We start from the raw sequence: 27,591 nt of genomic DNA, 5'->3' as shown, positions 1-27,591 counted from the left end.
ACCAGAATGGCTGATAACTTTGACACTTTGTGGCTCCTCGGTCACGGTCATCAGGCCACGGCGAGCATCGTTTGGCTCCAAAGAAGCCATGAGAGGAGCCGATTCGGTGACCCACCAACTCACTAAGAAGCTTCAGCACCTGAAGAAGAAAATCAAACAGTTTGAGGAACAATTTGAAAAAGAGAGGAACTATAAGGTAAAATAAAACTGATGGACGATCTTCCGCACCTGTGGAAGCTGTAGTCTCTCATCCTGTCCTCTGTCCCCCCCCGTCCTCTCTGCAGCCCTCCCACGGAGACAAGGCAGCTAACCCTAAAGTCCTCAAGTGGATGACCGACCTCACAAAGATCCGCCGGCAGATTAAAGGTAGACCCACTCGCTCTCCTCCCCTGTGTGTGTGTGTGTGCGCGTGCTTGTGTCGACGCTTGTGTGTTTACATCCAATTACATGCTGAATAGCTGGAGTCTTACCGAACCTCAACCTTTGACCTTTAACAGCGCTGCATGTACGCTGGTTTAACACGTGCACATCCGCAGTCTCCCATTCTCTTCAGCGTGCTGGAACCCACTTTGATTGTCGTTGCGGTGAATTTGGCAAACCTTTGGACGCTTCCACAGCTGTTGCATTGTAGAATATGTCAGACACTCGTGTCCTGTTCGTCATCTGATCAACCGCTCGCCCTCCTTCTCACTTCTGAGATGACGGCGCTCCTTTTTCGGGAGCGGACGCACAGCGGCCGAGTCACTTCTCTGTTTCAGTAAAAACGATTGAAAGCAACAATAACAAAAGTTCCCACTCTCCACTTTCCTCCCTCCTCCTATCGCCCAACGACCAATTGATCGAATGACCGACCAGGACGCCAGCACCACCTTTTACCCAGAAGCACGCTGAGGCACCAGGCTTTGCTCCATTCACACAGACGCCACCACGCTCCCCCTTCTTTTTCCTCCTCCTCCTCCTCTGTCTGCTCACCTTCCCATCATACACTCACCCCCCCACCCCACCACCCCTACTCAGGCCCCAGCTCTAGACCGTATCACCTCAGTAAGTACCAACCCCTCTGTAAGTACACGTACACTCCTGACTGTCACAATCGGGCAACTTCACGACCATTATTATGCGCCTCTGATCATTTTTATTGGCAATAAAGAAGGTTTTTTACCTCCTAAAACTAATTCTAACTCAGGTGGGGGACATTTCTACATGAAGAAAGTGCTGGAGACTCAAAAAAAAATTACAATTCCAGTGCAATTACGTTGGGATGGTGCTTCTTTGTGTAATAACAAATCTAGAATTCTTTTCATCAATATCGGGATTTGAAACCATGACAAGCTCATGATTTTAGTAATCATGATTTCCTGCTTTAAATGTTGTAAGGAAGCATCTTTAATCGACCTGAATGCTTCTGAAATATAAATCAGTGACAGTAGTACATCGTTGCGTTTTGGGTTTAATTAAAAATGTGCATGTGACCTTTCTCCTCATTATGACGCACTGATTTTAACCACCTAAGCTGTGCACGAGCTTCCTGCATGTCTTGTGCGTGGACAGTGTTGTGTACTGCCTGACAGTGTGTCCTTCCACTCGTCTCGCCGTTCCCCTCTCCTCATCTCTTTCCTCTTGGCTCTATCGTTCCCACAGACGCCAAACATCGCGCCGAGAGCGAGCTCGGCCCCCAGACTCGTCCTCGGAGCAACACCCTACCCAAGAGCTTCGGCTCCACACTAGAGCAAAGTGTTCAGGACACGGCGGTGGAGATGAAGGGCCCTCGTCCCACTCGGGAGGAAACGCTGGAGCTGATCCAGCGAAGGGTAAAAGGGAAGAGGCAGGAGGACGGTTGGCCCGATGACATCAAGGTGGGTCACAGCCCGTTTGGCCTTTTAGTCCACTCTACCAGTGATACACACAGTGAAGCAACACCCTCCTCCTGCTCTGCCTCTGCAGAAGATGACCAAGGAGCAGTTGTCCTGCGAGAAAACCGTCCTGCAGAAGAACCTGCTGCACTACGAGGGGCTCCACGGCCGACCTGTAAGCCGCCAACTTCCTGAACTCTGGATTCCGTCTCGCCTGTTTAGACTTTAACCTTTTGGTTTTTTCCCCCCCTTCCCTTTTGACTCAGGTGACCAGAGAAGAGCGCCTGGTGGTGAAGCCTCTGTACGATCGCTACAGACTGGTCAAACAAATGCTCACACGAGTCAGCATCACCCCTGTCACGGCGAGTACATCTGCACGGTGTCGACGAGTGTAGCACGACCGCGCTTTCATCTGCACTAATGAATAAAATGAATGAATGCGGTCTGTTTTATGTCTGCGTCCAACAGGTGTCCCCCTCCAGTAAGAGACGGAATCAGACTCTCCAGCCTATCATAGAGGGTGAAACCGCTCACTTCTGGGAGGAGATCAAGGAGGAGGAGGAAGACGAGAAGAAAGAGGGGGGCCAGGGGGGAGGGGAAGACGTGGGGCGGGAGGAGGACAGAGACGAGGAGGATGACGAGGAAGAGGAGGAAGAGGAGGGGGAGAGCAGCGGAGGGGAGATGCAGAGCTCTGAGGTTATCATGGCTGTCGACCTTGTGACCCAGACTGAAGGACCAATGAGGAGCCAGACGCAGGCTGACAGGCAGAGCGACTGCCCAATGACAGCGAAGGAGGGATCGGGGAGGCTGGCGCTGGATCTACGTCTGTCCAGCTCGAACGCCTCGTCCATGTGAGGACACATTTACACACAAACACGGAACCGAGAGAGAACAACTGTACCGTAAACATGCTGTCTTCATCCTCCAGGCCGGAGCTGCTGGAACAGCTCTGGAAGGCCAGAGCAGAGAAGAAGAAACTGAGGAAGACCATCCGAGAGTTTGAGGAAGACTTTTATCAGCATAATGGAAGGTTGGTGACAGACAGTCACCAAATCTTATTTGCTGTTGTTTCTCTAAACTCCTCCGCTCGCTCTCCTTGCAGAAATGTTCAGAAGGAGGACCGGGTACCGATGCTGGAGGAGTACAAAGAGTACAAGAGGATCAAAGCCAAGCTCCGCCTCCTGGAAGTTCTCATCAGCAAACAGGATTCCTCCAAATCCATCTGAACACCCACCTTTGTTTCAACGGCGCTCATCGACTCTCCTCACTGTCCTCAGGACCCACTCAGGAGGTCCACCAAGTCACATGACCACGGCTTAGCGTGCTGCTTTGGTCATTTCATTTTAGAGTAAAACCGATTTACCCCTTTTTATCATCACAGCTGGACTAAGATGCTCCAATTATTTTAGAATTCTGATGACAGAACAGTTAAAGCTTAATTGATAGTAATATATCTGTTATCATTTACAGGTAAACACAATCCCGACAGCCAGAACTGACAATGATTTTTACAGACTTTTTCCATGACCCAAACGCAGCACTGCCTCAGAATCATAGAACCCGCTCGTGTCTGCCGCCTCTGCATGACATCATCGTTTTTATACTCGTTTGTCTTGTCCGACTTCTTATACTTTGGAGGGAGAAGAGGAACTTTGGGACTTTCATCCCATTCAGCGTTGACCTGTGTTCCTTAGCTCAGCGATCGGCTGGATAACTGGCGTTTTGGTCCATTTTTTCACTTCCCGGAGTCACTGTTTCCACCGTGGTCTCTGACCACGACTGATTTCACAGTCTGCGTTAATTCATCACTTCACTGACACGTTTGTGCGTATCCTCGTTCACGATTTTTAACGAACCGATGATTTTCAAAAGGTAAAGTGCTGATTTCTGTTTGGGTTTATCAATCAGACGGGCAGCGTTTGTCCGGCTTTGCTCTACGTTGAAATATGTCACACTAAGCTGGATTTTTAGCACCGGCCTGAGAGTCCGGCTCAGATCAGCAGGTTTTAGGACCGTCGATGGATCCGGTCGTCCGTCGGCCTTTTGTCGTGTTTCTCACTTGTGTCTGAGGGATTTGGGGAGTAAAGGAGCAGCGGTGGTGGCACAGTCTCAGAGTTCTGTGGATAACCGCTTCTATGAGTTACCTGCTGGCGTTTGGGCGTCGCCGTAGCTTTTCAACGCTGATGTTTCAACGCGGCCCGACGAGGCTGCGGCCACAGCGGAGTGTCATTTCCTGCTGGCGGGTAAAATGAAGGCTGCCGGAGGTTTGCCTCTCCGACCGGCCGCACTGATGGATCACAGTGTGATTTAAATGGTGGGCTGACCCCAAGCTGGTACGTTTACTGAACCGGCAGGTGAAGTTCTGTTAGAGAACGTATGATTTGCTTGTGATAGGCAGAGATGATGAGGCGCAGCACTGATTCCATAGAACCTGGGACCCTGTGTAGAAGTACAGGCGGCTTTTAAATGACGGTTTACGGGTTGTGTACCCTGATTTTGATATTCGCAGCACGTTTCAGGGGCAAAAGATGAGGGCGGGTCGACGCGATCAGGCAACGTTTGAGCAAAAGCTGCCAGTTTACGTTACACAGCGTTCCAGCTCTATGGAATCAGGCCTGCGGCGCGTTTGTGCTGTCTGTCTGTCTGTCTGTCTGTCTGTCTGTCTGTCTGTCTGTCTGTCTGTCTGTCTGTCTGTCTGTCTGTCTGTCTGTCAGCGACAGTTTGAAATCACAGGCGCGTATCTGTAAAAGAGCTGAATATTTTCTGAGAGCGCAGCGCGTTTGCCGACGGTGGAGTTTTGATATTAAAAGAAAAACAAAAAACAGTTATTTGCACAGCATTCAACGAATGCAGCCCTTTTTTTTTTTTTTTTTTAAATGTGTATTTCTGAAACAAGAAGCACTACATCTATACAAATATAAATATACTGTATACTGTACATAAAAAGAAAGAGAAAAAAAAAACCCGAAGGAATGAATGTCAGAAATGTTTAAATTATTTCAAACATTACGTTTGGCCCCGTTCGGCTCATTATATTTGTGATGCCCTGATGGTCTCTTTTTTTAAAAAACAAAACAAACATTATTGTTAAAGAAATGTTGCAATTACTATCATAACTAATGTTTTGTGTGACAACGACAGCTGTAATCCTTTTGTATCTACACAAACGGTAGTTGTTAGTGAGGCACTGTGTTGCTAATCCAACATGAACCTGATTTTTGTTGCTCTGTGTGATATAAGCTAATCTAGAAGCAGCACTATAGTGAGCTTGCATGGCAAAAGACTACATATTAGTATGAATAATATGGTTTTTTTTTGTTTCCGGTATTTGTGCCATGAAGATGCAGCAATAATAAAAGTTCTGTCGATGCTGGGTGGGATCCACTTCCTGTGAATATTTGAGGTGAAATATAAATATTGTTGCCCCCCCCCCAAGAAAAAACGTCAGTCCATTTGTGCTTTTTTAATCATTACGCTCATGTCTGTGCTGCTGAAAAAACCAAAAACAAGGAGTTTGGTGTTTAAAGTGGAGCTGGGATGGAAAAAGCCAACGACAGATGTTACGTGTGAAATGGACTTTTGATCATCAGAAGTACGAATGATACATTGTGGATCTCCGAAGGGCTTAAGTTTGGGGTTCAGCTCTGTTTGTGTCTGCAGAAATTCATGTTTTAAATCGTCAGTATCATCTCACACACGGAATCCACAGCCGAAGAGGCTGCAAACGTATTAAAGCGGTTTAAATAATAAAACTTCACCTAGAATGACCCGATGTGTTCATTACAACTGGGATCTTCGGTGTTAAATTGTGCTTTAAGGTTCTTTTTAACAAAGGAGCTTCAGCCTTCCTCCACCTCTACATGTAACAGTGTTTGATCACAGTGACATGTTGTCTGTAACAATGTTTTCTTTATGTTGTGAATGCTTGCTTTTGTCTGTTGTTCCCTCATTTACAGAAAAAGAGGAAAAAATCCAATCACTAACAATTACACATTATAATAATTAAAAAAAAAAGCTTGCCACACAAACTTGAGTTCGGTGTAATAACTAAAAGAAACAACGTCATGACACTATAAATGTATGAAATATGAGTTTAGCCGCTTTAATCAGCTTTGATTGGACAGTCAGGTGATAATGTCGGTCATGTGATCTGGCCCCGCCCACACCGGGAGACTCACCTCTATGTGGACACAGAACGTAATGTATGGATGAATGTATGGTGGCCGACAGAGAAAGTGTCTGAAATTTGGACAGTTTCTCGCGCAACCTGTGGGGGCGTGGCCGCTACCGGAGGCAGGTGGGGGTTGCGGTGGCCACGCCCCAACCCGGAAATGCTCTGTCGTGTCTCGGCCTTTTCCACCGGTCGGTACTGCGGCTTCAGTACCGACATTTGCACCTGGATCTGACCAGCAGCGTCTGGCGTCGGTTAACCGGGTCACATGACACTACTATATGAACCTGAGAGCAGCTGTCGCCTGATAAATAAGCAATAATTCTAATATTAATGTCACGTCAGAGCCCTGCTGCGTCCAAATCAATCCTGTTAAATCTCAACCTTTTTACTACTTTGCTGGTGCTTTGTCTTTTTTTCTCCTGCCGAGTAGTCGTAAAACATAATTCCCGGTGTTATTATGATTGATTGCTGCCTGTGAGTGTCGGCGCTGCTGTAAAATGAGTCCAATTTGAAATGAAATACCTCCAACTGGTAATTTTAACACGAGTTCTCAGTGTGGTTGCATTTATTGCTGAATAGATGCGTTGCGTCATGAACCAGTTGAAAGATGAAATTATCCGCTAATTATGCACTGATGATGGAAATTAGCCAGGATATATCAACGCATTTTTCCTGTTGGGTGTTTACTAAAGTGGTTACAATCACAGTGTGTGTGTGAGAGAGAGAGAGAGAGAGAGAGAGAGAGACCTCTTGGTGGGTCAATGCCCCTGTTAACCATTCTGCAGGTTGCCATGGACACCTCGGGGTGGGCTTCGGATCCAATTTATAATCCTGAGCACTTTATAATTAGTGCTGCGTTCAGGAACACAGACGCGGGTGGACTGCATTTGTTTTTAGCTTTATTAAAATTGTGCTGGCAGAACTTCATGTGGTGAAGAGCTTTAAACTGGAAAATCCAGAAGCCGCCACCCAGTCGAATCTCCCAGTCAGGGCGATGCGGGTTAAGACACAGCTGAGAATTTTAAAGTAGAACACGGATTTCACTCTACGATGTGCAACAGCCACAGTCAAAGGTCCTCAATCCACAACACTGATTCGATTTTCACATTTGCGGTGAATTAGGCGTGAATCGATAAGTCTCAGGCTGATTGACACGGTAACAAGGTTACATCTGGTGTCGCGGGTCCAGTGATAAAAACGTCCAGTTTAACCAAGTCCAAAGCTTTAATCTAAATATTCATCAAAAGTGGACATCTTACTGTACAATACAAATACAAACTGTTTCCGTTGTGCATCATTTGTGAAGAAACATCATGTCAACTTTAAATAAAACAAAACATCAGTGAGTTTAGTAATATATTTGACCACCAGGGGGCGACAACGACGTCCGACCCGCTGTAAAAAGGTTCCGTGTGCTTTTAAATACTTTTGAATGTTGCATGATAGACCCAAAAATTCAAAGCAGCAGAGACTTTCTTCTTTCTTAGTTTTTACACTCCCCCACGGTGCTGCCAAAAGCACCAGATCCACAAACCAGAAATATAAAACCTTCACCTCTAAGTCACATTTGAGTTCATCTTCTCTCGATTTAAGGTCAGGGGATCCTTTTGTACACGAGCAAACTCAACACAGCACCCCAGTGACCACCTGTGGAATATGAATCAATACTAAACTAACCACAAAGTCAGACTGTAGCATAAGATTAAACTGTTGAGGATTCTCAACGGTATTAATGGCACAATCGGGACAGACGCTGGTTTCCGTTATCTTCCGACTGTTTACTTGATTCAACCTGTAAAAATGATGTTTTGGATGAAAGCGTGAATAAGCCTGTGTCACACATTTACCTCTGGACCCTAAAAAAGTGGCACCAAACAGCTTTACTCAGACGTTCTGTCAGTCTAAGAGGCCAAAACGCAGGAAATTGAAAAGGATCTGAAACTGCGGCAGACTTTTAGAGTGTGCTTTCTCTTTTTTGGTCACAAAAGCTAAACGTGTGAAGCGACTGGATGAACTCTGGAAGACCTTTAGCAGGAGGGACATTCTGCAGAACTGCATCTGTTAATCTCTTAGCACCTAAAATACAGTGAGAGAAAACAAGACCCGGATGAGAACAAATGCTGCGCAATCAATATTTCTACAGTAAATAAATAGAAAATCTTCAGGCGGCATCTGTTGATACTCTACAGTGCTTGGTGACACCAGTCGTAGCTTCTTACAAAAAAAGAAAAACCTGTATAAAAACGGCGTCTGAGCCTCACAACTGGCACTTTTTCTCTACAATTCTGGATTAAAAACGACCTTAAATGCTCGGCGAGGGTGATCGGATGGCGTCCGACGGATGAGAACTGCGGCGTCTCTTAACCCAATAACAGAAATGCTTTGAAGAGGAACGGCTGTATCTTACAAATCAAGCCAAGGAGGTTTTCATCTTCTCGTGGAGGAGCCCGACCCCCCCAGAGGAGGGTTAATACGGCCCTACTTGCCGCAGCTGATGCAGCCGCTATTCGTGAGCTCGGCGTTCCAAAAACCTCCCGCGATGACGACGAGCGTCTCCCGTGCCCCTCGAGCCACTGCGGTTTCTCTTCCAGTGCAACGGCGTCCTGGAAAATCAGGACCCGACTAACAGAGACGACCCGCTCCGCCTGCTGGACAGATTCTCTGCCGAGCTTCATCTCAGCGAGTCTCTGGGAAACTGCACAGCCGACGCTGCGGGGAGCCCGGGGTTATAGCGGCTTGTCGATCACCGCCACGCCTGCCGGGGGGAGAAGAATCAGAGTGAGCGGGGGGGGGGGGGGAGGGGGAGCGCGTCGCCGTCGGGGAGGCGCCCGGACTTACCGGCGTAGCTGCGCCCGTTGCTCATGTTTGTAGGAATGAGGCTCCACTTGTCTGCGGCTGGGTTGTAGAACTCCACAGACGACAGGTTGCAGGAGCCGTCGTCTCCGCCGATCACGTACAGCAGCCCGTTAATGGCGCACACGCCTTGAGGAGAAGCACAGCGGCGAGTTCAGAGGAGGACGGCTCTAAACGCCGCCGGGTGTCGTGGCGTCCGTCTGACCTGCGTTTCTGCGGCACATGTTCATGTCACAGACCAGTCTCCACGTGTTGGTCTGGGCCTCGTACACCTCGACACTCTTCCTCACCAGTGGTCCGTCGTGCCCGCCCGCGGCGTACAGCTGGCCGCCCAGCACGCCGACTCCTGCATGGAGAAGACGACAGCGTTGTACTACGGAAGGGGCAGAGAGAGTAACACGGGGAACAGGTGTTTTTGGAATGAATTTGGTGAAAACAAACCCTTTTTCCATGAGCATTTTTAATCGATGTAGAAGTTTGACAACTTGGCCCATTTTTACTTTTGCAATACAATAAATGTCCACCGGGCGGCGCTGTTCCGTTGCTAAATTCAGTAAAACCTTAAATCCTAAATTACCTCTTAATGAGTTCCTACTCTGGTTAGTTAGCAGATTAACCACATTCCACAAGATGGATTTCAAATGATGTTCCTGGTAGAAACAGGCCATTAAAATGTATTTAATAATCAATCAGATTAAGAGGCAGAACGAGTCCCAGTTAGTTATATCAAAGGGATTCAAATACTAAAATGAGGTCTGACAGTGATAAAGTGCAGAATAAGGTGTACCTGCGCCACTGCGCCGCGTACTCATGTCTGCTACGTAGCACCACTGGTTAGCGGCGGGGTCGTATACTTCCACTGAACTGAGGCACTGACGAGACGCTCCGTCGTAGCCTCCCACCGCGTACAATTTACCTGCAGACACGTTGGCTTCAATCAGCCGAACCCATTACACGGAACCCTAAAAACGAGTCTCCGGTGCTTCCGTCTCACCTTCGACCACCCCGACGCCCACGCTGCTGCGCCTGGTGTTCATGGAGGCCACATACAGCCACTCGTTGGTCTTGTAGTTGTAGACTTCGACCGTCGAAAGACCTAAAAACAGAGATGCAGACGTGAATCGGGAAAAAATAAACTGTTCTATATGTGGACTCATGGCGTGTCTGTACCTATGCTTCCGTTAAAGCCGCCCACAGCGTACAGCAGCTCAGCCAGCACAGCGGCGCCCAGCGTACTGCGCCTCTCCTGCATGCTCGCCACCGAGCTCCACTGGTCTCTCCCTCCGTCATACACGTCGACCGTTCGCTCTCGCAGAGAACTGTTGAAGCCCCCGACCGCGTACACGCGGCCCGCCACCGACACCACGCCTGGACACAAGAGTCGACACGAAGGGTGACCTGAAGGGAATCTCCTCTGGGCTCGTCAAAGCACGCCCGATCGGATCAGAGGTGCGGAGACTCCAGCGCGGGTCGACCTGCTCGACATCGTCGCGAGGGCAGGTCCGCCACTTGGTACCACCGGTCCTCCTGGAAGTCGTAGCACTCCACGCTGCGGATCGCCTTCGGCGCCTGTCCGCCCACCACGACCATCACCTGCACACGTGCACAGTCACCGGTGACAAATTACACGCGGAGCGGCGTTGCGCAACGGCGCGCTCGAGCGGGTTCGGGTACTTTGGGGATGCTGATCGGGGTCCGCGGTCGAGTCCGGTCCGTCTTGATGAGGTGGCGCTGGTCCGCCGGCAGCAGGTGATACTTTAACGCTTCGATGAGGAAGTCTTTGCAGGTGTTGTTGTTCTTTATCAAAGCCTCTTCTTCCACAATCTGAAGACATTTTAAAGCCCAATAAATTCCAGGGACCGTGATTAAAAACACGCGTGGCTGTTCGTGGTGGGACCGGAACTTTACCTGGACCAGGTAATCCCTGGAGAGTAGTGGAAGTCTGACGTGCTCCATCAGTCTGGGCATGTGCTCCAGACGGGTTGGTTTGTCGTGCTTGATCCAGGCTACCATAGCCTCGAACACCTGAGACACAGAGGAGCGGCAGCAACCCTGAGTGTGACCCTTTAACCTCGGCACCCAAACCCAACCCCAACAACCCCTCAGGTACAGAATAAACCGACGGGATCATGCAAATCAGGATGTTCTTTTCAACATTGATGCTAGCGCCTCATCCCAGCAGGGCCGCAGTAAAACCGCCGACAGACCTTTGTTCCGTTAATGGGAATTCATTGATTTACACATTCGGACTCAACTGTCTCCCGCCGGCCTGCAGCGCCGCGGCTCTCGGACGGGTCTGAGCGGCCCTCCGGTCGAGGACAAAGGACCAGCAACCCCAGAAGAAAAGGGGGAGGATGACTACTATTGTGGGATGGCGCTCCTCTAGGAGCTGACCTGGAAACAGCTCTACTTCCTCCACTTCCAGTTTTACGCCAGCCTGATCTCTCATCTGTTAAAAACCCTTAAATAAATGCTGGTGGTGAAGTCAGACTGGCTGCAGGCTGGTTACACACATCCTTCCGAGCGACTACTGGCAGGCTGTGTCTCCAGATGGCTCAACAGCTGCAGGGGTGAACACGCACAAAGAGCGGGTCGCTCTGAATGAGCCGAGCTGGCGGCACAATGACGCACAGACGCTGCGTCCCAACACCTCCCGTTCCCCCGCTGACCTTCTCCTCCGTGGAAACGGTGAGCTTGTCACTGGAGATGAGGCTGCACACTTGCTGCAGAGTCAGACCCAGAAACTCCTCTCCCTGCACCACCTCAGTGAAATGCTGCTCTAGAAAAAGAAACCAAAAAAAAAGAGAAGATACAGGACATTTAAGAATAATAAGACTCAATCTGTGGCGCGAACATGGAGACTCTTACCGGCGAAGGCGTGGGCTTGGCTGAGAAGCTGCGTGCATGTGTGCAGGTCGGCGAAGGCTCTGATGCCCAAACAGTTGGTGGGGTGAAGCTGAGCCTGCAGGAACTCGCAGCAGACCTGACGGACGTCCACCAACTGGAGGAGGCTGGCGGCTGGCAGCAGGACCTGCGCCCACGAGACACCAAACGCGTCACGTCCCTCCCACGGCCGCGAGCACGAGGACGATGCGTTGCCACTGCGTCACTGATTTAGCGTCGGTGCTGGAGGAGGCGTTCAGCAAAGCTGGAAAATCTTCAGTTGGTCCACAAATCTGACGCAGAATCTTCCATCTCACTGCATCCGCTGGCCAATAATGTGGTTTTTACCCACTTCTTTTCAACACTGGCACATCTCCAGTTTCACTACCCTATTGTTTCCTGCTACTGGTCGTTCCACATTTAATGGACTGACCTAAACGTCCTGTGTTGACCCACTGACTGTGTAGGCAGCTGGATATCTGTCCTGTAGTGGAATTCTATGGTATCAGACTACCTATTACAGACTCAAAAAAATAACAAGGCATTTCTAACCATCGTATGAAGCAGAAGCATCTCTCTACTTTATATATATATACTGTAGTAATCATGAGGGCAAAATGAATAATACATTAAAACCATTAATAGGAAGGACAATACTGAAGTGACAGCACACTGAGTCACGACTGTGTGCTGTTGCAGATCCATGAAGCCTTCAACAGGAACCGTGTGTTTACAGAAACGCAACTGCGACATGAAGATTTAGCAGCCGGGGCAAACGCACACATGCGTAATGGTTAAAACACGCTGGACACTCGTGAGGTCCAACATGGAGGCATGTTGCTCACAGTGGGAGGACCTGCTTCCTCTCTCCATGCACGTTTCCTGCACTAATAATCAGAGGAAGTCTCCCGGCAACCGCTGCATTTACTGAAATCCATGCAGCAACACACACACACACACACCAGTATAATTACTGGCAGCTCTTACAGCTCCTGAAACTCACATCTGCCCCTCTCATGTGTCACTTGGATACACCCTGAAATACAAAACTTACATTTCACTTAGTTACATTCAAATCTCTTAAAAGTGACACAACCTCGATGGGCAGACATTCCTGATTCCAAGAGCAACTCTTCCACCAACCGGTTTCATTAAACGTTGCAATTGTAGCAGTTATGATGCATCTTTGGCTAGTTTTACTGGAACGGGTGAAAAGAATTCTGCTTCTTCTCTTCCCCTACCTGGACGTTGTCCTCCGTGACCTCTATCTCTGCTGTGTAGATGTAGTCGACCAGTTTTCTCAGGGTCTGTCCGTCCACCTCTCTGATCTCCACCTGAGGAGCCGTGCTCTCGCTCATGTTACCTAAAAGGAGCCGTTCAACACAAGAGATGGACAGACATCCACGAGGTGTGTCGGTGGAGGCTCTCAGTCATGGCCTGCTTACCTGTGAACATGGCACAGAAGTAGGGGCTGCAGGACGCCAAGACCACCCTGTGGGCTGGTACTTCAACGCTTCCTGCCACCAGCTGGACATCACACAGTATCTGTTTGCTGAAACATGAGGCGAGACTAAAAGACGATCTGATATAGACCCTCATTTAGGTGAATTTCCTGTAGTTTCTCAGCATGCTATTTGTATACGGTCACAGGAACGCACCTCCTCAGGTCATTCATCAGCTGGAAAGCCTTCCTCATGTGCGTATGGTTGAAAGTGGGCATCCTTCCATTCACGGTGTCCTCCTCGGCATCCGTGGAACAGTTCGGATGTGGCATGGCCGGTGTGGCCACCAGGCTGGTAAGACAGGAGAGGCAATGTCTGGATTGTGGGGGGGGGGGGGATACGGCACAGTTACTTTATCTGTTCTGCTGAAAGGGACAGGAGACGCCAATGTGGCTACACATCATTATAGCCCAGATTCAATTTGGTGGTCTTCATTGTGAGAGGATTGTTGCTGTTCCCTCCGACACAGACCTACATTATTTCACATCGCCAAATCAAACTGTACATTTGCTCAAAGCTTTCTAAACAACTACGAGTGAGTTGGGAGGTAAAAAGTGCAGATTAGGCCCACTCGCCTTGTCAAAACTGTTTAAAGTAATTTAACCCAAAGTAGTGTTTGTTATGAGTTTTCTATGCGTCCCCTTCACATCCCGGCTAGCGCGTAGCAATGCTAATCAGTTACCATCAACTCCTACGAGGCGTGTGGAAACGACCACCAGCTTCTAAAAGGAATCAATTTTGACCATTTCTAAATTCAATTAGCCGGCCGACCGCCGCGGGGACGCCGCAACGGTTTGCAAATGGCCACAACGCTCGGAGTTTGTTTAGCATCATAGCTGCATCAGATGGGTAGCAAGCGATGCTAACCCAGCCACCGGGGCTAGGAAGCTAGAGTTTGGGCTTTAGCACACAAACTTCGCGTCCGTCATGACTTCGCAGCCTCGATCACGCGGAGTTAAAAGTAATCGGCGAGCACTAAGAGCGCCGTAAAGAGCGGGTTTGAATTAATCCCCGCAGCTCGTTTAACTCACCCCAACGACACACCGTCCATCCTCGCGGATTTGGAGCGCACCTCCGTAGGCGTGAGCGCCGCACATAGATTGTGCATTGTTCAGATGAATCACTCGGAATTTTTAAACACGGCGGTGGACCGAGCGTCATGTTATGAATTTAATACAGTTTAACCATGGAAGGATTTCCCTCAACAACATAATATATTAAGCAGGCAAATATTTGCCGTGACGTGCAATAATGGTGCAGTTTTCAATTAAATGCTCGTTGACGTATAAATTACGCAATTGTGGCAGCAAAGGCTTCTAAGCTTCAGTGGGAATTGTACAGGTTATTTCTTTAAATCCTGTATTTGGCATGTATGAAGGTAAGAAGGATCGAATGCCGACGAGAGGAATTTTGATTCTCAGAGCCTCCACGAAAAGAATGCACGAAGCAATGTCGTGTTTGCAAAAGCAGCCAAAGTGAGACATCACATGTTTAGGAGCAGCTCCTCTCCTCGCTATTCCCGAAAGCGCCAAGTTCCACTTTCTGTCCCCAAAATTGTCATTTATAGCGGAATTCCTGGGAAATTTGATGGAATAACACAAAATGACATAGTGAATGTCTTATGAAGTCAATCCTTACTCAAATGGTACTTGCAGATCATTTGGCCAAACAGGCTTTAAATTGTTAAATAACGGGCCTTTGACTAAAAACGTGGTGTATAAGGACCCCCCCCCCCCAAAAAAAATTAATTTATGCAAGACGCAACCGGGGAGGGGGTAGGAAAGGGATAATCTAAAGAGGGTGAGATAAAAGAGCTGTCAAAGCATTAAAAAAAAAACTTTAATAAAAGCAGAACATAGGGATAGACATCGATTCTTTTTTTTTTTTTTAAGTTTTAATGTTAAAAAAAATGGGACAAGTGTGACCGGCAGCGTGCGACAAGTCACAAAACACATACCAAGTCACGTGTGTTTAAGATCAATAAACTCAAGCAATCAAGTTCCATGCTGCCCAACACTGCCATCAACATTACTTAAAACCCTGAGTTCATGATGCACAGCGGGCCAATGTGGCCGCTCTGCAATACAAAACAAACTCAAATTTTTCGGGTCGAGAAGCAGTGACTGACAATAATACAGTTTTACAAATGATTTTAAAGCAGTCTTTCCAAAACAAAAAAAAAACAAAAAAAACAATTCAGTTATTCACCATCCTTTGTACACAGAGTGGAATATGAGCAGAGGGGATGCAGGTGGGCCCAGGACTGTCCGTTAGACTGACCCATCACCCCGACTGGGCTTGCGTAATGCGTGAAAATTCAAGTTCGTTATAATCAGAAATGTCCCAATGAACACATATATAAAAAGGGAGAGGAGCCTCTAGTAGCCGCCGCCGTACCCGCCGCCCCTGCCGTAACCTCCGCCGCCTCCTCTGTTGTAGGGCGCTCCGCTCCTGTATGCATAGTTGCCCCCTTTCATTGCGCCATAATTTGAATGCTGCTCTCCGTAGCCCTCCCCAAAGTCACCGTTGCTATAACCGCCCCCCATCTGGTTGTCATACTCGTTGTACCCCCCGTAGCCTCCGCCATATCCTCCACCGCCATTGTAACCCCCGCCATAGCCGTAGCCGCCTCCGTAATTGCCTCCATAGCCGCCGCCGTAGCCTCCGCCATAGCCTCCACCTCCTCTTCCACCGCCGCCGCCATACATCCCCCTTCCTCGACCTCTTCCTCCTCCGACGCCGGTGGACATCTCCTGCTTGGTCATGGCCTTCTTGGCCTCTACCTTGTTGCCGCTGATGGTGTGGTACCTGGTCAGCACCGCTTTGGTGGCGGAATCCGTGTCCACGAAGAAGACAAAGCCGAAGCCTCTCTTCTTACCCGTCAGCTTGTCTGAGATGATCTCGGCCTTCTCCACCGCACCGAACTGCGAGAAGTAGTCGGTCAGGTGTTGGGCCTCGATGTGGTCCTGGACGCCGCCGACGAAGATTTTCTTCACGTTCGCGAGGACCTCCGGGTTGTCGGCGTCTTGCCGCGCCACGGCCCTCTTCAGTTCCACGTTGTGGCCGTCGACTACATGTGGGCTAGCCGCCATTGCTGTGTCGGCCTCCTCTGGTGTCGAGTAGGTGATGAAGCCGAAGCAGCGGGAGCGTCCCAGCTGATTGTTCATGACGACGACGCAGTCGCTGAGCTGGCCATATTTCTCGAAATATTGGCGGAGGCCTTCGTCGTTGGTCTGAACGTTGAGTCCTCCGACAAAAAGCTTCGTCAACGCAGTCGACATGATGGCAATTTTCTCTAAGACGGCTTGCAACGAGCCTTTCTTCTTCAATGAAAAACTCTAGGGCGGGTCATTTGACTCGCTCGCTGGCCCAAGACGTAGGCGACGCTGATTGGTCCGCTTTCAAATAAATCGCCACGCCCACTGGCCGCCGAGCGAATCACGCCGCCGTTGCCTTCAGGTGGCGTAGGACAACACAGTATCCCACGCTCATAAACGAGGCCAACGTGGATTTCAAGGCATCTCGTTCGGTCATGGGGTTCCACACAAAAAAAGGAGCAACAACGCTTTTAAAAAATATATATGACATCACACCGAATATATCGCTCCATGGAGCTGTTGGACCCAAAGCATAGAAAAACACAGTGAATAACACGCTGCACAATATTTTCGGCCTTCCAGAAATTTAGGCTGGGTTATTATAAAACAAGGCCAGCGCTTATGACAGAAAGCTACACATTGACATGATTTACTATTTCAACGTAAGTTACAAGATGCAATGCTTACGTTTGGAGACAGAAATAACATTAACATTGACAGAAAATCCCAGCTTGAATCCAAAATTAAAACAAAACCAAGTTGTGTGGTAGCACGTTACGCTCCCCACTATGCTGGATATTTGAGTTTTATTTGATCACAAGTGCTTAATCGTTTCCCTTGTGGTGAACTCGAACAATGTCGAAATCGGGGTTACTGTGCAACACCACGCTGCAAATATATCCCCGAAATGTTTGACAGTACAGAACAGTTTCAGATACTTGACCAGTCAAGAGAGGAAACGCAAGAACGCAGCTGCTTCAGGTGAAACCCAGCATTGGGTGATGCCCACAGGTGTCAAAAGAGTTTTTGCATTCACCCCTACCACTCGAACCAAGATGGCCTAACCGGTATCGGAGCCTCTATTCACAACTGCAATTGTTAAATCCGATGCAGAGTATAGTGAGAAGAACATTTTTCCATTTGTAGCATTTCCACTCCATTGCTGCCATCAGCTCACACCTCGGTCACGAGGGGGCACCGAGGAGGACGGAAAGCTTGGTTCAGGTACAACCAAACTCTTTGCAGAGGAAAAACTTAACAGGCAACTGTGTATAAAGTATAATAATTTATTGTACAATTGTAGATACAGTAAACATCGCCTTGTTCCACTGGCTTCTCAGAAACCGTCAAGCACCATTACCCTACGAAAAGGTGAAGAGAACATTAAATTTACTGTCACTTCCTTCAGGGAGTTTGATATCCTGATGCGATTGAATAAGAAAAATAACATTAAAAGCCTCGTATATTTAGACGTAAATAAATAAACCCATCATCTCCATCCGGTCAGGAAAAAGGCCAGTGCCCATAATGGTAGCACACAATACAGACACAACTTTGCACCACACTCAATAAATAAATAGAATACATGTTCATTCAGGATAAATATGGATTATAGTGTGAACGGGAAAGCTTCCTGGGTAGACCGATGAACCATGTTTACAACACGAAACATCAGAATCGGGTCACACTGGGAAAACTTGCTCGGAAAGCGCTCAAGAATCCTGGCAGTGATTTGACTTCACCTGAGGGGGAGACAGCAAACCACTCTCTGGTCCCCCCACCGGCTTGGAGACACACCCCATCTTGTTGGGGGTGATGTTGCCCAGGTTACCGTAGCAACCTGGAGGAGATGGGGGGGAAAAAAACAAGAATGAGAAACACGAAAGAGAGTTTTCATCAAGTTACATACTTGAACCATCCATTAAAAGGTGGAACAATACCTGGGTCCCCTCCACCCACTTAAAGTCCAATCAAGAAACCCACCTTTAAGTCTTGTAAGATTAGCTACTGGACGCAATGAGCAAAGTTGGAGTGCTTTTAATATAAAAGTAAAATAAAACACGGCACACGTGTGCACCAACTCATGAAGATGGTCCATACAAGGTTAACCAACACAGAGTGAAGACATGTTGATTTACATACCTAGTTTGCTGGATGTGGATATCCTAAAGAGATATTTCAGACTCCTATCACAATCGACCCCAGGTAATCAACAGGGTCCTGATGTAGCCTAAAACAAACTGCTACGGCTATTATGGCTGGGATAGCCTACTGGAATACAAGTAAGAACACCTAAATGTAGGAATAATCAAAGATAAATTATCAGAGCCCTCATGTCCACATATGGCGGTGTATTTTTATTTTTTTTAATGTTTAATAGATTCATAAAAATGAGCATTAGCTAAAATCAACAATTAAAACAATGCCTACATGCACCGGCTGTGTTCATAGACTACAACCGCTCTGAAACCGTTTCACCCACCTGAAAGTAAAGGAATAAACTGGGAAAGGTGCCATGTAACTAAGGTCAACGCTGTGACGTAACCTATGAAACCTGTGGATAAACTTGAGCAAGCCTGGTTAAATAAGTAAAATAACTAAGCTAAGTGGTATAAGGTTTTATTTAAAATGTACATACATAAGCATACCAAGTTTTAACAGTGGCTGTTCTTCAGACATTAAAGTATACAATGTACATTTGATAAAGCTACAGGTGATGGTAACTAACAATATGGAGGCTGTTTTACGTGGGGAGTTAAGATACATTTCTGAGGGGGGGGGGGTGTCAACAAAAATCGACTCTTCCGCCTTTTGCTGAACTGCCAAACAAACGTCACTGAACAGCTACGAAATTCAAAAAAAGCACAAAAAACATGCGTTTCCCATACAATGATTCAGGCTAAATTTACTCACAACATAACTGCTTAAAATGAGGAAAAAAATGGGATCCCAAAAAACAAAACCTTAATAAAGCGACTGCAAATCCTTTTTTAAAAAAAATAATATATTTTTTGTGTGATCTAAACAGCTACGCGCCCTGGGCGACATAAAAAGGGACCAGTGGTGGTTTATTCTTCACTCTTTTGTGTCCTAGTGGAACGGCAACAAACGGCTGCTCGTTATCAGCTTTTCTAGGAAGTGACCTTCCTACCTTTTTGGGTTTGTGAACCGGGGGGAGGGGGGCCTCTGTACCGCTGCCGTGGCTGGGAGTCGCGGCACGACGCCCCTTTACTGAATTTAGGTCGAACGTCCGAATCCCGACTGGATGAGATCTGTGGCAGAGAGTGGGGGGGAGATGGGTCGTCGTCGTCCTTCCGGAGTATCAGTAACCACCCCCGTAGCCTCCCCTCGGGTAGCCGCCGCCGCCGCCACCGCCGCCTCCTCCTCCTCCTCCTCCTCCTCCCCGGGAGTAGGGCGCACCGCTCCTCTGGCCGAACGGCGTCTTCATGGGGCCGTAACCGGAGGAGTGCTGAGCGTAGCCGCTGCCGTAGTCGTTGTAGCCGTTTCCGCCTCCGTAACCACTCCCTTGGTCGCTGTAGCCGCCACCGTAGGGCCCACCGTACCCTCCTCCGTAGCCACCACAGTTGTAGCCTCCGCCATTTCCATAGTTGTAGTTTCCGCCGTAGTCTCTGTTGCCGTAGCCATTTTGATTCCCCCGCATGCCTCCTCGCCCCCTGCCCCTGGGCATCATCCCGCCTCGGCCCGCCGCCTGCAGCTCCTGTTTGGTCAGGGCTTTCTTCACCTCAACCTTGTGTCCGTTGATGGTGTGGAACTTGATCACGACCGACTTATCTGCGGAATCCTGGTCCACGAAGTAAACAAAGCCGAAGCCCCTCTTCTTCCCGGAATCCTTGTCAGAGATGACTTCAGCCTTCTCGATTTCACCGAACTGTGAAAAATGCTCCAACAAATGGTTGTCCTCCGTGTCGTCTTTTAGACCCCCGACGAAGATCTTCTTGACTTTGGCGAGCGCTTCGGGCTTGCCGGCGTCCTCTCTCGCCACCGCCCGCTTCACCTCCACCGGGTTGCCGTCGACTGTGTGCGGCCTGGCCGCCATTGCCGAGTCGGCCTCCTCCGGCGAGGAGTAAGTGACAAAGCCGAAGCACCGGGACCGCTGAACCTGCTTGTTGACGACGACGACGCAGTCGGTCAGCGTGCCGAACTGCTCGAAATGTTTGCGCAGACCATCGTCGTCGGTGTCCACGTTAAGTCCGCCGACAAAAAGCTTGCACAGTTGGTCGCTCATAATTTTTTTTTTTTGTAAAATCACCAGAAGAACCGAACCGTTAGTCGGAGTTCTTAAAATGGCGGCTGCTGGGTGCGCGAGGCTCTTTTTATTTCCGCTGCGCTGTGACGTCACTTTAAACGCCAGGAGCGCATTTTCCTGCTGGGGCGTAAACAACATGAACACAGCAAATTGTCGCCAAGCGAGTTTGTTTTTTTTTAAATTATTTTTTTAATCCACGGATCGTCAAAAGCTGACATAACATAAAATGCAAACAACAAGCCATGACGATGCACTATGAAAACAAACTGCACCCGTGACGGTAACCATCCGTTCTAATATTTTTAACCCGCACAAGCACCCTTTATCCTTAATATGAAACGTACTTACTAACCATAACGATTTTAACAGCATTAGCCTGAGACACAAGCGAGTGCGCACTTGCGATCCTTTGCTGCAGTACATCTTCCTCGAGCTGTTGTTAGTCATAACCAGCTGTCCCAATACAAGGTAGGATACTTACAATTTAGCTTTGAAAGTACCTTTATCAGTAAAAGATTAAGCGTCGGGGTCCTTTTATTGTTTGAAGATAAAACGATCAGATGACTGTTGATTGATCTTTTGTTCGTTTCCATGCAACTCAACTGCAGGAACAACTGCTACAAGACATCATCTGTAAGGGTTTGCAAATGGAGGAGATGTGGGGTTTTTAGTTGAAAGGTCCGCTGCAGCCTATGTGCACGATGGATGTGCAAAGTCCAAACTACTCAAAACGTTTGAGTTGAGTTGCTGATGGGGAAACTTTAGTTTGCCTAATCAGATAATCCAAAACATTCCTTGCAAGTATAAAGAAAGCTGCACATTTAACCAAGATGGAACGTAGCTGTAATTTTAAGATGAATTGTTTGACCCTATTTGATCTGGAAAGAGTAGGAGCATTGTTAAGGACTTAACAGGTGTCAAAAGCACAGACAAAAAGAGCTCTAAAAATTAAAGTGTGTCAGCAGTCAGTGTTAAATTATGCGTTTAAATGTTTACTTTCTCATGGAGCAGGAATAAAAACTGGGTAAATGAGTAGCGGTTAGACATTTGAATAAAAACGGGTTAGCATTTATTATTCATGTAAGTCAGCAAACTCACCAAAGTTAAAATATCCATGTTTGTAATCCTCAGAAGTTACAAAGCTTCTCAAGTTGCACTGAACAGCAAAATAACTGGAGACCATTGTAAATGATCAGGTTTAATCAGTAAAAGACTTGTTAGGGTCACACAGCAGCTTAGTCGTATCTTTTTGTTTGTTTGTTTTGCTGTTACTTTCGTCTAAAACCGCTAAATTCTACACACACGTATGATGAGTTCCTATCTAATATCTAGTTTTGAAAACGGAATTTTCTCCATCCTCTTAAATATGAAACATGGGTACTTTCAGTAAGACATGGCTAAAAATATTCTCTCCCAACATTTCATTAAAAAACATGGTGAAAAGACAAACGGTCTACAGCATGCATCACACAGTAAGATGCTACCACAGGGTCCGGAAGAAAATGCCCAAATCTCACATTAATAATGCAGACTCACAGTCCAGCTTTATGCCAAAGAAACACCACTAGCAAAGGAAAAAGTTAACCTCAACAAGTTTATTTCTTGTCTTAAAATCAAATATCTACCAAGCAGGTTTCCCCCGTTTTCTTCTTCTGTGGTGTCTAATTTTCAGAGGAAAGCCGTGGAAAATAATGACAGTTCTGAAAGCCCATGTTGTGCAAACGATCCCACAATGTCTTTAGTTTGGCCACATCCAAAAACCAGGCCTGGAAGGAGACCTCGCAAACCTTGAGTTGACCATGGACTAGGGAGGATGGTGACTCTTGAAATGTTAGGGAATCACAGCTCCACAGGTAGCTTTATTTGAACAGGCCAATTCCCAGGTGAGGAATGAGAGGCCGGGGTTGATCACGTTAAAACTCTGAGCCATCACATGATGTAGACCTTCTCAGCCTGAGAGAAATTAAAGACTTCTTTGGTTCTGGGACACACCACCTTGTCATCTTGACGGATGGACAGGAGAGACTGGAAAAAGGAGGGGGAGAAAAATCAGTTACCTTAAGGTTCATAAAGTTAAACTAATTATTTTAAGATCTTAGGTGATATTTTTGACACGAACTCACATTGTAGCCATAAACATATCCATTTGGAAGCATCATTGGAGGGTTGTTTTCATTCATGACCTCCCCTGAGATCTTACACACTAGTCTGGAGTTGGCACAGTGGGCCATAGGTAACGGCTGAGCCAGCTTGTTGAGGGATTTACTGCAGACTGGGCAGTCTGGGTTCTTTGAGGTTCCATCCTCTTTGTAGCACTGACTGGAAATGAGCATGGATGTTAAGGACCAGACCATAGAACCAAAAAACAACATAGCAAATATGTGAACGCTTAGGATGGATCAAGGGTGTGAAGCCAACTGCTTGGAAGAGGATACGGTGTCTTGATAGCAGACAGACCAGCTTGCAGAGTTATAGTGAAGACAGAATTGTTTCCCAGCTGGTGGAGTCTGTAGTTGTCATATCGAAACTGCTGGATTAGCATTTTCCAGCGAGCTGGATCCAAAAGATCCTGAGGGAAATACAGAGAAGGAGAATTACGTTAAAAAAAGGGGCAATTTTCAAAAAGGATTCAGATGAAGTAACGTCTGATACTGCGCGCTCACAGGCGCCACCTGGTGGCCAAATGAGGGTTCAACCGTACGATTGCCGTTCTTTGTTATACTACATGATTACAACTATTAACAGCCAGACAGGTTATAATCTTCACCCATAAAAACACAGACGTTCGCCTCTGGGATAACAAAAGCCACGGCCAACAAATATCTGTTATGGTTTATGCATTATTATGGGTTCCGTCCCAGCTGGTTTATAACCCTGATGATGGTGGCAATTTCACCAAGGTCCACTGATGAGGTTGAAAAATTCTCTTTAATGTCCTTGCTTGTTTTAAGGGACAGCTCACCTTGTAGGGAGAGATATGTGTATCTGATGGGAAGGCCAACATGCCCATCACCTGCCGAACCTCATCCAACTGTCCGCCTTCTGCTTGGCTGAAGTGCTTCCTTGCATGTCTGATGGACAGCGACATTAATATAACTGAATTATATTCATATATTCCGAACTATTATCAGCTCTAAAAAGTACACTAACAAGCACCAATAGGTTTTACGTTAGACAAGACACCAAATGACGTTTCACACTGTCAGTCTTGCAGTCAACAGATATAGACGGATCCAATATTTGTCAGGAGATTCACATTCGTGGAAAAGACTTAAGTGAAATTCTGTGTGAATTACCTGACTGCATCCATTCGCTTGTTTTGTCTGATGAGCTCAATGAACTCCTGAATTCTCAGACTGAACTCAAGACAGCTCTGCCCAAGAATCAGACAAACGTCAGTCAGGTCGGCTCACAAACGCTCGGGGCAAACCGCGACTGTTGAAATGGTGCTACCTTCATCTTGCGAAGACGGGATTTATTGTCGTGGCACCAGGCTAAACATGTGGCCGTCTCCTGCCTTTCCAGAGACTCCTCCACCTCCTTAGCAGTGAGGAACATCTCAATGTTCACCAGGTCCTAAAATATGAGGCAAAAATGAACCCCTACCTGCTAATTAACCTCTTAAGCAGGGTAATAAAACGCCACATACCTCGATACCGCTCTGCCTGGCCAGTTTGACCGCTGTGTTGTAGTAGCCGCAGCGCAGTAGGTGCTCCACCATCATGCGGTCCATGCGTTTCTTCTTCCATAAATTGACCGAGGACGGCTGGTCGCTGCTGTGCTCCTTCAGGTGTTCGATGCGTCGTTTGCAGAGTTTGGCACTTTCATCTTCTGCTTGGATGGACTCTGCAGCCTACAGTTCAGACCCAACATGTGATCACCCGTATCAAAGCACAAGATCACGAGCTCTGTCAGATGGACTGGCTGTACCAGAGGGGACCAGACCAATACCCCAATAATAACTCGAATAAAACCTGTTCTTTGAGCACCTCCAACAGCTCATGTGTCCCACCACAGTCTGGTCGTCGACTTCCATTTGTATTGTTATCGTGTAATACACAGGAAAGAACCAAAAGTGGAAATAGTTGGACTATAGGTTGAGACCCACTGACTCAGGCAGCAGTCAGGGCCGTGGCCAGCGCAGCTGCATTCCTCACCTTTCTCTTTAGAGCACTGAGTTTCTCCACCACACCGTCCAGTAGTGACACCACAGAATCGACTACTGGGAAGCTGCTCAGTGTCTTCTCCAGCTCAGCCACGACCATCGTCACGTGGCTGGTCTCCCGGTCGATGTTCTTCTGGGCAGCCCTGAAGCGTTTGTTCAGTGTCTCATAGGGAACCTGCAACGACATCATGAGAAAAGGTAGAAATCAACCTATATTGACTAAATAATTCAAGAAATATTGTGGGAAATATAATATAACAAAGATAGAAAATACAAAGTTTGTTCTTCGTGGAATATTATAGGAAGGTTTAAATCTAGTGAAGTTTTTGTGCATTTTTATATATTTTGTTTAGAGAAAGGATGTCGTGCCTTTATGATCAGGTTAATTAGGAAAAGATTTCAAAAAGTAGAATTGGAACTCTTAATTAAGACGGTGAAATAAACACTCCAGGTGCAAAGCCATAGGTAAAAGCTCAATATTGGTATTTGGCAAAGCCTCTTTCCACTTGTCTTGCTCCTTTAATTTCTATTCACCTTCATAAACACAGTATCTGTCAGACTCAACACTGGAATTATGAGTGGAAAATATTGGTGGGAAATCAACACTCGTAACTATTATCCTGAATAAGTAGGGTTGTAAAAGCCAATATAATCTGTATATTGTTATTCCTTTTCAAGCAGGAAATATTACTGGCACGTTCAAAAAGGAATAGAATTTTGGTTCTGCATCAAGCAAAATCTGCATTCATTGCTTCAGTTTTAGGAGCCGGTTAAGTAGATTTGACAAGGACAAGCTCATTCTTAACTAACGCAAGCACAGAGTAAATATATGCTTGAAGTACCAATTTCTTTTGTTATACTTCCAATTGACCCTTGCATGAAAATGCCAAGAAAAATCTTCAAGGGCGTTTTATCCAAATCATACGTACAAACATCACACCACACAGACAAATTCAACTCAACCCTGATCTATAGATTCACACGAAATCCCAGTTATTAGAGTCTCTTCTGTCTTAAAATGGTGCTCATCATCCTCGCTGCAGCAGCCCAGCACTGACAGACATATTCCCCAAATCACAGCCCCCTTTCTGTGAGCGACGCCGGATTAACATCGCCAGCAAAAACCAAAATGCCCCCGTTAAATCCGACGTGACACCAGGCCATCGGCCCTCACGCAAAAGCGGTCGAAAGCCCTGCTCACCGGCGTGGCTCGGGCATCAAACGCAGCTCGGACGTGTTCCGTCTCCCAGCAGTGGTGTCGCAGTAGCGGTATGTGGAATGGAGGAGCAGTGCGTGTGTACGGCAGCAGCCTGGGATTTCTCCATTTTGAAGCGCAGGCAGGCGGCGGCAGCGATCCGATGACACCGCGTTCGCTGCTCGCAGGGCTGCGTGTCTGACAGCCCGGCGGTAGATCGGGCTCAGCCCTCGCTTCCCCCCCCCCCCCCCGGCACACATCCTTTAGACACCTACGTCTGCGTGCTTGGCGTCACCTTTGTGGACTCGTCATCTTTTGCTGAGAGAAAACGGCTGCTGCAGGTTTGATCGCACACATCCAGCTACTAATCCGCTTGTCGTTTCTCTGACACCGTTTTAGTGACCCAGAGACGTTGGATAATGTTAAACCGCCCATCGGGCATTTTTATTTTTAAAATTTATCTCACTTTAACCGAATTGGAATAACAAAAGATCCAGGTTGACATGTCCACTAAATTCGTTAATATGACCACACATGATATTGTTGGTCTGCCCTTTCGCAGGCGAACCTGATATCAGTGTCCCGTTAGCTATAGTTAGTGGAAACTTTAATTATCCACTTCAAATTAGAGGAATTATTGTTGTAAAACACCAGGCTGCAACAGAGCTAACACCTCCGAAGGCCCCCAGATTTTGACTGTCAGCAACGACACACATAACAAACAGCCAGCTAACCGTCCACCACCCACTGCTTGTTATCCAAAATCTTAAAATTGGCCGTCTTGTTTTCAAAAAAACAGTTATTTGCTAGCCTCGGGTAACAACTTATGCTAGTCCAGCTACCGTTAGCCTCCTTGTCACTCGCAAGACTCGTTTAATTTGATCAAATAACCGCAAATTCCGGAATTAAATAGACGCATCGCGTGTGTCGGGTGCGGTAGAGTCACTAAACGATCAGTTAGTGTCAGTTGGGACACGGATTTACCTTCAAGGTGGGGTATTCTTGGACTTTCAGAGCCATGGACAGTTGGGATGCTGTCTCTTGCACCGCCATCTTGGTTTTGTGGTTTTCTTGTGGTTGTTTGGGTTTTTTTCTCGCTCGACGCATAATGGCCACAGGGCGCACTACCGCCCCCTGGCGGCGCGGTGTCGTTTCACACGCTGTTTGACCTCTTCCTGTTTCTGGAAGTCAAGATTTAACCGTTTTAAACGTTTTCTATGAAAACAATGGCGCAATCAACATGATACGTCTGTTAAATTGATTTTTAGTCCCATGCCACACACAATGAAGGATCACAAAGGGAATATAGGATTGAAAACTACATTCTTCTTCAACAATAAGGACCCATAACAAAAATACTGAGGACAACGTTGTTTTTTCCAGGTATTGATAGGCACTTTATCAAATTTAATAGTTTAAAATTTAGTAACACATATTTTATAATAATCAGTCGAAGTTGGCTCTGTTTTAACGCAACCATGACTTTATAATCATCAAATCATTTCCAGCAAATGACAATTCCAGAGTCCAAGACTAAACCTTCACTTATAAACCTGTATTTCTAGATTTAAAAAAGGCAACATACTCTGTAATTCGTTGAT

General features: G+C 47.2%; 5 protein-coding genes across 17 annotated transcripts in view; 1 reads left to right on the top strand and 4 right to left on the bottom strand.

The window, feature by feature from the left end:
* fam13b (family with sequence similarity 13 member B) overlaps positions 1-5,881 on the top strand; it is a 30,336-nt gene extending 24,455 nt beyond the window's left edge. For 5 of the 6 annotated variants that reach the window (XM_029847117.1, XM_029847118.1, XM_029847113.1 and 2 more), the window contains 9 exons: positions 55-196; positions 285-366; positions 856-1,044; positions 1,642-1,856; positions 1,945-2,028; positions 2,120-2,215; positions 2,322-2,704; positions 2,782-2,883; positions 2,956-5,881. In XM_029847117.1, coding sequence (XP_029702977.1) covers positions 55-196; positions 285-366; positions 856-1,044; positions 1,642-1,856; positions 1,945-2,028; positions 2,120-2,215; positions 2,322-2,704; positions 2,782-2,883; positions 2,956-3,079 — 1,417 coding nt within the window. In that variant the 3' untranslated portion in view covers positions 3,080-5,881. The remainder of the gene's footprint in view (positions 1-54; positions 197-284; positions 367-855; positions 1,045-1,641; positions 1,857-1,944; positions 2,029-2,119; positions 2,216-2,321; positions 2,705-2,781; positions 2,884-2,955) is intronic. The other variant, XM_011610938.2, reaches the window with a different exon arrangement.
* A 1,029-nt stretch (positions 5,882-6,910) lies between these two features.
* On the bottom strand, positions 6,911-14,970 carry klhl3 (kelch-like family member 3). Of its 6 annotated transcripts, none has more exons than XM_029847218.1 (15): positions 14,904-14,970; positions 13,422-13,556; positions 13,209-13,315; positions 13,005-13,126; positions 11,749-11,911; positions 11,550-11,659; positions 10,789-10,905; positions 10,555-10,704; positions 10,356-10,473; positions 10,051-10,248; positions 9,875-9,976; positions 9,668-9,796; positions 9,086-9,226; positions 8,866-9,009; positions 6,911-8,782 (listed from the first exon to the last, which is right to left on the bottom strand). In XM_029847218.1, exons 2-15 carry the CDS (start codon positions 13,535-13,537, stop codon positions 8,754-8,756), a joined length of 1,746 nt encoding a protein of 581 aa, XP_029703078.1. In that variant the 5' UTR covers positions 13,538-13,556; positions 14,904-14,970; the 3' UTR covers positions 6,911-8,753. The 6 variants fall into 6 exon arrangements, with proteins under 6 accessions (XP_029703078.1, XP_029703077.1, XP_011609237.2 ...); XM_029847217.1 differs by having other exon boundaries at positions 13,422-13,580; positions 14,904-14,950; XM_011610935.2 differs by lacking the exon at positions 14,904-14,970 and adding an exon at positions 14,297-14,450 and having other exon boundaries at positions 13,422-13,580.
* A 170-nt stretch (positions 14,971-15,140) lies between these two features.
* On the bottom strand, positions 15,141-16,754 carry LOC101079154 (heterogeneous nuclear ribonucleoprotein A0-like). The gene has a single exon (XM_003970637.3). It carries the CDS (start codon positions 16,544-16,546, stop codon positions 15,644-15,646), a length of 903 nt encoding a protein of 300 aa, XP_003970686.1. The 5' UTR covers positions 16,547-16,754; the 3' UTR covers positions 15,141-15,643.
* Positions 16,755-17,633: 879 nt separating this feature from the next.
* Positions 17,634-20,691, bottom strand: hnrnpa0a (heterogeneous nuclear ribonucleoprotein A0a). Of its 2 annotated transcripts, none has more exons than XM_029847224.1 (3): positions 19,515-20,691; positions 18,106-18,203; positions 17,634-17,724 (listed from the first exon to the last, which is right to left on the bottom strand). In XM_029847224.1, the coding sequence occupies exon 1, from the start codon at positions 20,607-20,609 to the stop codon at positions 19,686-19,688; it is 924 nt and encodes a 307-aa protein (XP_029703084.1). In that variant the 5' UTR covers positions 20,610-20,691; the 3' UTR covers positions 17,634-17,724; positions 18,106-18,203; positions 19,515-19,685. The 2 variants fall into 2 exon arrangements, with proteins under 2 accessions (XP_029703084.1, XP_011609236.2); XM_011610934.2 differs by having other exon boundaries at positions 17,636-17,724; positions 18,506-20,691.
* Positions 20,692-21,678: 987 nt separating this feature from the next.
* maea (macrophage erythroblast attacher, E3 ubiquitin ligase) lies at positions 21,679-27,110 on the bottom strand. 2 transcript variants are annotated; one of them, XM_003970572.3, is made up of 9 exons: positions 26,975-27,110; positions 24,788-24,970; positions 24,280-24,483; positions 24,084-24,206; positions 23,927-24,003; positions 23,593-23,701; positions 23,066-23,199; positions 22,754-22,949; positions 21,679-22,655 (listed from the first exon to the last, which is right to left on the bottom strand). In XM_003970572.3, the coding sequence occupies exons 1-9, from the start codon at positions 27,095-27,097 to the stop codon at positions 22,560-22,562; spliced, it is 1,245 nt and encodes a 414-aa protein (XP_003970621.2). In that variant the 5' UTR covers positions 27,098-27,110; the 3' UTR covers positions 21,679-22,559. The 2 variants fall into 2 exon arrangements, with proteins under 2 accessions (XP_003970621.2, XP_029703083.1); XM_029847223.1 differs by lacking the exon at positions 26,975-27,110 and adding an exon at positions 25,997-26,195.
* Positions 27,111-27,591: the final 481 nt, after the last annotated feature.

This window comes from Takifugu rubripes, chromosome 14, assembly GCF_901000725.2.
Source record: "Takifugu rubripes chromosome 14, fTakRub1.2, whole genome shotgun sequence".
NCBI classification, from domain to species: domain Eukaryota; kingdom Metazoa; phylum Chordata; class Actinopteri; order Tetraodontiformes; family Tetraodontidae; genus Takifugu; species Takifugu rubripes.
The sequence above is the reverse complement of the archived record's forward strand: the minus strand, read 5'-3'. Positions and strand labels throughout refer to the sequence as shown.